Raw genomic sequence first — 8,476 nt, forward strand, 5'->3', positions numbered from 1 at the left:
GTCTTAAAATAGGGGTTATAACCCACAAGCTGTGCTACTGTGTTTTCCCGAGCTAAAAATATTCCAGGAAACGTAGCAGCAGAACACAGATAATATTTAGATTATATTTACTGTAAGTTAAGCAGGTATAATCATTTCTGCATACTAATTTTTGCCTTTATATCAATTTCTCAAGTCTTTGGGATGCAACTTTTTTATTCTGCACTTTCTCTAACTATTGACAAGCCCCTGAAACACTGACAGTGCTGTTTGGGCTTTTCTCTTCCTTTTGCACAGTGTAGCACAGGAAAGACATGGACCTGTTGGAGCGCGTCCAGAGGAGGGCCACAAAAATGATCAGAGGGCTGGAGCACCTCTCCTGTGAGGACAGGCTGAGAGACTTGGGGTTGCGCAGCCTGGAGAAGAAGAGGCTCCAGGGAGACCTTATTGTGGCCTTTCAGTACTTGAAAGGGTGCCTACAAGAAAGATGGGGACAAACTTTTTAACAGGGCCTGTCCTGATAGGACAAGGGGTAATGGCTTTAAACTAAATGAAGGTAGATTTAAGGAAGAAGATAGATAAAAGGAAGTTTTTTTACAATGTCGGTGGTGAAACACTGGCACAGGTTGCCCAGAGAGGTGGCAGGTGCCCCATCCCTGGAAACATTCAAGGTCAGGTTGGATGGGGCTCTGAGCAACCTGATGGAGTTGAAGATGTTCCTGCTCGTTGCAGGGGGGTTGGACTAGATGATCTTTAAAGGCCCCTTCCAACCCAAACCATTCTATGATTCATTGTATTTCTGATTGCCTGCCATTGCTAGGATCAGTGCAATACGTAGCGTGTACCTCAGAGAGTCTCTTTAAAATAATATTGTACTGGTTTGTACTACATTGTGTAGGAACAGAGAAGATGCTTAAGTTGGTAGCCTTTGAACTTTCGGGATACTGCTACTTTGTTTAGGGATCCCAGAACACACTGGGAGTAGTAGTATGTTCATGAAATTCATTACAGAACTACATTTTTCTAAGTGACCCAATCCACTTCATAAGAAATCAAATGACTTGAAAAGGAGAGGCTATAGATCAAACCTGGCAATGTTGGATGTCAAAGTAGTAGGTGACGCACTAAGGAAACAACACTGTTATATTAGATCAGACATTTGGTCTAGAAAAAGTATATGTTTCACGGCAGAAATGATCTGTAAGATATTCCCTTTGTATACCTGATTTTGTTGAGACTTGGGTGTCGCACTTGAACATAAGTGTACAAAATCCTGGAGACATTACATTATATGAAAAACTATGTTTTTTTTTTCCTTTTTTCCCCAGTTTGGTTGAGCTGGGAACCCTCAAGCTGCGAGAAGCAAAACTTGAGGTTTAAGTCTACTACATTCTTTGAAGGTAACTGCACACAGGCAGACTATTTCGGATTGTGTGGAAACCAAACAAGCTGTGCTTCTAAATGCAGGCATTAGGAAGCCCCCTAGAATTGCCCAGTTGTTATGGAGTTGGTTTGCAGGCGTAGTGCTGGTCTATAGGACATCTAAAGCTTATGGCATGTGCTTACAACTCTTCAGACTGGAATAGATTTACTTCCTTGACTGGCTGCACCCATGCACTCATCGCCTTAGCCAAGGAAACGGGAAAGCTACGACACATATCCCCTCAAAGATGAAAACCAGTGCCATATCCAGCAGGCACTTGTGTGTTCCTGACCAGGAGAACAGTCTCCATGAGACTGGAGAACTGTAGGAAGTGGACTGCAGAAGGTAGACACTAAGGCAACACGTGGAGATTTTTTCACAGTATGTGTCACATTGCTTTCAGGCCAATGCGCATTTTCTGCTATTAAAACTAATAAATCAGGAAAAAAAAAATAACGTATGTAGCTATAAGATTTATTGTCAGTCAGTGATTGCAGTGGTTATTAACTGTCAACTCACCATTCTTTCAGTCAACACCAGCAATAAAGATGTAGAGTCCTTTGTTTCTGTAAGTTCGTATATACAAGTTTTGGGGGCTTTTTTTTGTGGAAAGTAGTAGTAGACTGGTCCAACATGGAGATTTTTCTTCTGAAAACTACTTTTAATTGTTGTAGTTGAAATGTTGAGATTTATTAATGTCCTGGTTTGAGGTAAAACAGAACCAATTTTGTTCAGTAACTTTGCTTCTTAGCTGGGCCTCTTCTGACTACTGAAATGAACAGCATATTGTGCAGTGTTCGCTCTCTCGGAGTGATAAGACCTATGTTTATAGCTGATGCCCAGGCATGGTATGCAGAGAGGCTCCTGCTGATACTTACTGCTATAACACCCAAGGGCAACCAACTTCGTTATTGGCCCCGTTGGAGGGTCAGAAGTGGAAAAGCGTAGTGGGGTCCCACCTGCGGGGAGGAGCAGACAGAACAGGTGACCCAAAACTGACCAACGGGGTATTCCACCCCATCTGCCTCATGCTCAGTATAAAAGCTGAGGGATCAAAGGGTCACCTCTCTCCCTTCAATGGCCGACATCTGAGGAGGACTCTGTTCATCTGCCTGTGATCCCAACCCTGAATCCAGATCCAGAATCCAGTTCCCGTCCATCACTGAGTCCAGCCTGAGACTGCCCCAGTGCCAGCCGGTGACGTGATTGTCATCTCAGGAGCTTGATACGGTTTTGTATATATCTCACTATTTCTTTTTATTTTATTATTAATATTTCATTAAAGTAGTTTAGTTCCTTCTAAGTCTCTTTTTCCCCTCCTCTGCCTCCCTCTTTGAAGAGGGGTAGAGGGGAGCACCTGTTGGTTCCATCTGGGGTCCCCCAGGTCCCCAGTAGCCGATTTGGCCTAAACCACAATGTGGGTCCAATTTCTTACTTGAAACATGAAACATTTCTTACTTGAGAAATATTTTGTGATAGTTTACTACTAGTGATTGTTTCCTACTAGTAGTAGTATGTAAAAAGAAAAAGAGAAAAAAAGAAAAAACACCAAAACAACCAAACAAAACGCACACAGTAAAAAAGCCAGAAAAGAATTAAGCCTTTCCCTTTCAAAACTTTCTTTCCTGAAGCTTGTGTCTCTGCTTAGCACTTCGCTCCGGAAGATTTTTTGTATTAAGTGATACTAATGACAGGGCAGGATGTCTTTTCCTCAGTGTCTAACTTGTACCTTTTCCTGTTGCTGGCGGATGGTTGATAAGGGGCAACTGCCCATCTCTCTGAAATGGCACAGCGTTGTCCCGATCGAAGTGTCTAGTTGTGCCCGAATCAATATGAAGAGTCTTAAACTGATTTGTGTCTTTTCTAACTGGAAAAGTTGTGCATTGATGAGCTGAAGGCAGGCTTTAATGTTATTTAATAGATACAAATCTCCCACAGAGCTTTCTTTGATTGAAGAGTAACTTTTTATGTTTCATTTCAGTTGTTCTCTAGCAGGTTTGCTAGTCCTGTGTATGTCTAGATGGGTTTAACACTGATTTATTGTTTTAGTAATGGATAGAAATCAAACTGGTGCAACTGCCCCTAACCAGACAGTTTGACGGTGGTGAGGCAAACCCTCCTGCATGAGTATTTCTTCTTAGAATCACGTTTCTAACAATTTGGGTTGGGTAATTCCTTGCCAATATAATCTTTATCAATATAAACCAGTCAGTGAGAATCTTTCCATCAATAAGAGCGTTTATTACCATCTTGCATAAATAGGAGCAGTTTTGTGCATGAATTGGATCTGCTGGTTTAAACCTGCTTGCCACAGTTCAGCTTAGGTTAGTTATGTGGGCAGGTGCAAGATGAATAAATACAACCAACGTTGAATTCCCACAAAACAGTTCACGTGTAGACTGCACTGAAAAAACTAGTCTTAATTTCAAACCAGCCCAAACAATCCTTAAGTTTCCATAACAAAGTTTTCACTGGTCTCGGTTAATAGACTTTAAAACACCGCAGGTTAGTGAGTGAAAAGGACTGAGTATAATCAATGAGTTACACCTGATGTACTGGCGTAACCTGGCCCACAGCTTAGTAATGGAACTGATAACACTGATCCTCCAGAAAATAGATTTATTTGCTCACTTTGTGTCTCAAGGTCAAAGGTTACGTACGGGGTTGTCTTAAGGCAATATGCTGTAGACTGGTAACTGGTCCTTCAGCCTCTCGTTGCTGCTGGCGCACTGGCAGCAAGCCTGAAAGGATTTTTGTGCGCTGTGGGACATCCGTGGTGGCTTGCAGGGACTTGCCTGCCTCACACCTGGGCTGGCAGCTCTTTACCTGCAGGGAAAGATGAAGCCCCAGCAGGTGCCCCACTTCGATCTGGCCTTTTTTGGCTGAAGGTACGTTCCCTTTCTGTTTTGTTTCTTAGGAAGTGATTGAAATGCTCTGTCAACCTGCACCTCACTGCTTCCCGGTGCTGCTCCTTGCTGTCTTGCCCTGCTTCAGGCCACCAAATATTTGGGTTCATCAGGCCGGAGTTTCATGATCTTGTCCATGCAGAGCAGGATGAGAGTCAGGAACCAGAGGCTCCAGCCGACGGCTGCTGCAATCCATCCGTAATCGTCCACACCCGTCGGGCAGCACATGGCCGCTTGCGTGCAGAAGTTCACGTCTGGTGGCGAAGAAACGAAATGAGTTCATGGGAGGCCAAGTACATAACAGGTTTCCTTTGCCAGAAGGCAGATGAGACAGTACCTTCACTGTCTGCCTTGTGGCCTGTCAGTCTGCCTTGGCAACTTTCTCCTAAACCTGGGTCTTAGCCTGGGGCATGGCAATATCCAGTTTCCTCTGTATGTCTTCAAGACTCAGTCGTGCCTGTCTGGCCAAACACCTGAGCTGCTCTTCTTACCACTGTGCCCACCACGATGGAAATCTTTTAAAACACCTGCATAGCACCTGCTCAGTCAGTTTTAGGAATGGAGTATGGTAGAAGTAGCTAGTTAAACTTGAAAATAAACCCGGGGTAGGGAAAGCTTCATGTGAGACAGTAAGAGGATCTCTAGCAGAGACACCTTCAGCAGGATCTCCAATAGTTACGGTACCCGATACCTCTGCTGGCAACAGAAGCAGTGGCTGCTCTCTGCTGGGCAGTTAACTGTGACTTGTGTGTAACAACTGCAAAACACACCACTGTTGGGGGATCCCTATTTTAAATGTTTCAAAATGAAATCATTTTTAACAATTCTATTTCTTTTCTTGCATCTTTTGCAGTTTTTTTTTTTAATCAGTCAAGGAATATGTCATTAGCTGTTTCATTTATGCTGTAATTTAAAGCACCTGCTGTACTTTTTCCATCACAAGGGCACAGTGAAGATACCCAGCTCTGTGTCTGCATCCTGGGTAGTAACATGGAAATATCAAAGGGAGCCTGGAGGACCGTAGCATCTACTGGTACGCATACTATATTTTGTGAAGCACAGGACTGTGGGGATGTTGGACGTTTGGGATGGAGGATGACTCTGGGAAGGCTGGTGGGATCTCAGGTTGCCTGGGACTGGCTGTTTGGGGAAGACCTGGTGGGGTGGGGGAAAGAGGTGCTCCCGGGAGTCCACATTGTGCCTACAGACAAGCAGTCTGGCAGGGAGCTTTAGGACACACAAATTGAATTAGCTATATGCTTAGTCTGTTCAAAGCTATGAATCCATCCGAATGTACCTAAGATACACAGGGCATGTCAATGGAGGAGTCTTAGAAACGCATCCTAGAGTTTCACCTGCAATGAAAGCCTTGACAACAGATAAATCGTTTTCCAGGGCAACCTCTCTGTCACCTGTGTAGTCTCATCACCTGGCTTTATTATGGTAGTAATGATTTATGAAGACTTACTAAGACATGGTGCTTCGTACTCAGCTGTAAGCATGGAGCTTGTTGAAACATTGGAGATGTCTTCAGCTGCTGCCAGGAGGAAAGCACAGGAGAAAAGGCAAGTTGGATTAGAAAAGCAATACTGGGCATCGAGCATGAAAATCTGAAAGCCATTGGCCTCACAGAGGTCTGTAGGATGGAAACAACTTGGAGAAAATAAGTTCCTGCCCCTAAACTTTCCTACCTCACTCCACCACTGTCAACACAGGCTGCAGAGAGACCTGCTGTAGCGCCAGCCGTATGGAGCAGCTGGATCACTGTGCCTCTACGCAAGTACGACCCTGGTGTGAGCCATTCACTCAGAGCTCAAATTAACCACTCTCCTTTCCCAAACTACGTGGGCAGAATGAGCAACGACTGAAATAAGAGTGTTTTCAGTGGCAGGGGAAGATCCATGGTTGGCGAGCTCTACACCTGCCTCCTTTTGCCCTTAGAAAAATGCCAGTGGCTCTGTGGGGTGTGAAGGAGTCTGGCCGAGCCGATGGCTGAGCCCATCAGCGCAGAGCCTCAGCAGATCCACCACAGCTCTGGCTTTGCTGCGGTTCAGGTACAGCTGTGTTTGAAACTCATTAACCAGCTCAGATTGGAAAATACAACGCACAGAAATAAGTGAGGGAGGGGGACAGGGGCTTCGGTGAAGGTTTTGCCTCTTTATCCTGCTTCCTGCCCAGAATCGGAGCACGTTTGCACTCCAGCACAGCGCTGTGACTGGTCTCCAGGCCTCCAAATCTATACATGGTATCAAAGGCCGGGACCTCCTAATCCCCCTCTTGCCCCTCAGCTTCAGCGTTGCACCCTGCGGCACTGCGGGATCAGGTGCAAGGACAGCTGCAGGACACCCGCGTGGAAAAACCACAGGTTGCTGTGGTCTCTGCGTATTGACACCAGCCTGTCCCCTGCTGCAGAAGGAAGGGATTCAAAAAAATATCTCCTCCTGTGCTGCTATGAGCAGTACAGTTCAACCAGATGAAGTATCCCATGGTGAAATGGTCCCCTGCAGAGATACGTGGAAAGCAGCCTGGAGAGGCTACAGGAGTAAAGGGCTCCGGCTGCGTGCAGCAGGAGCGGCTCCAACGTGCTGCTGGCGCATAGACCAGGCAGAGGCTACGAAAGAACTATTTCCAGTCAAACCATCACTCTAAGCTGATAGTTTGGAGCGTGATAGAGAGAGAAAATCAGTTCAAGCTTGATTTCACTGAAGACTTCAAAATGATGGCTCAGATTTAGTTTCAGCTCAGGAAAAAACCAGAACAAGACCTTTGAGCAAAGCTTTGAGTTTGGTATTTTCCAGCGAATAAAGCGAGGTTGTCCTGCAGGAGATGTCCCCCTTGGGGTCACCTGCTGTTGCCCAGCTTTGCTTTTTGAGCTGACCGCCCATCAGCAAGACCAGAGCTTTCCTTGCCGATGCTGCGATGCTGGGAGAGGGTCCCCAGGCAGCCCGCACCAGGAAAGGGTCTGAGTACTCCCCAGTCCTTTTTCTGACTCTGCTAGGACTTGCTGAATGACCTTGGCCAAGCCCATAATTTGTTTTCTTGGTTAATAAGTACCTCACAGGAGCACTAGGAAGAATCATTTAAAACTGTGTACAACCTGTGGAAGAAAGTGCTGCAGAATACAGAGTGTTGGTTCACGTTTATAGACTTCACAGCCCAAAGGACGGGCTGTCAAAGCTAACCCGTCTTTAAACATCTGGCAGGTCTCAGCTGGTGCCGATATACCAATGCAGGCAGTAGCCTGATGGGAAAGGAGCAGCTCACAGGTCTCGTTTACATTTTGGTTTTAGGCAGCTTCTACAATTAAGGGGGCACCAAAGGCAGATTTCCTGCAAAAGGCACCCAATAAGAGCTGAACCAGACTACAGTGAGCCCCTTGGGTGGTATTTCAAATGGTCCCTTGCCTCACCAAACACAGGAAGGCCAAGTAACTGCGGTCCCCTATCTCCTTGCCATTCGGTGGAGCAACCTGCAGCTCTGTCACATTTACAGTGGATCTGTAAATAGCTGGCGAAAGCACATCTCTTCAGAAAGATGCTGTGATCAATCATGCCAAGTAATTCTCATTAGCATTAATCAATTCCAGCTCTTTACGCTTTTTAGACGAAGCTAAAGGGAGCTCACCTTGTTTTTAAAGAACAAATTACTGTCAGTGGGCAATATATTTAGGTTTTGAGAGGAGTGGGGGAAAAGGCAGAGTATAGAAACTGGAGTATAAAGGAGAAATACCTGCTGAGCAGGAATATCGGAGCGTGGTGGAGAAGAAGAGCAGAGCGAAGGCTGCCCAGGGCTTGCGGGAGAAGCGCTTCATGCTGGGGGTCCAGCTCCCACCCGAGCAGCCGTACAGATCAGGTCGGCGGCAGCTCTGTTTCAGCAAACCCTCGATAAGCTCGGAGAGCCGGTGCGCAGGGCAGAGGGTGGAGCAAAGGAGCTTCCTGCTGCCAGGACACCTTGAACTTTCCTGCCACAACAGGGTGAGGAAAGAGAAGGGCTCCGACCAAAACAGCTCCAGCAGGAGGTGGATACCAGCGCCATGGCAGGTGGAAATTCCCTGAAGGTCAAGCCTGAAGGTTTCTCCCCAGGATGTGCTGCAGCTAGAGAGAGGAAAGGCCTTCGGAGCCAGCCCTTTCCCCACAGGGTCCTGGGCAGCTTCTGTCTTTTGAGTCTC

General features: G+C 46.2%; 1 protein-coding gene across 1 annotated transcript; it reads right to left on the bottom strand.

Moving 5' to 3' along the window:
* Window positions 1-4,392: 4,392 nt before the first annotated feature.
* On the bottom strand, window positions 4,393-8,119 carry TMEM213 (transmembrane protein 213; the record flags this gene model as incomplete). Its single annotated transcript, XM_082479023.1, has 3 exons — window positions 4,393-4,562; window positions 5,777-5,845; window positions 8,038-8,119. 3 exons carry the CDS (start codon window positions 8,117-8,119, stop codon window positions 4,393-4,395), a joined length of 321 nt encoding a protein of 106 aa, XP_082335149.1.
* Window positions 8,120-8,476: the final 357 nt, after the last annotated feature.

This window comes from Vanellus vanellus, assembly GCF_965231255.1.
Source record: "Vanellus vanellus genome assembly, chromosome: 1".
In the NCBI taxonomy this organism is placed as follows: Eukaryota; Metazoa; Chordata; class Aves; order Charadriiformes; family Charadriidae; genus Vanellus; species Vanellus vanellus.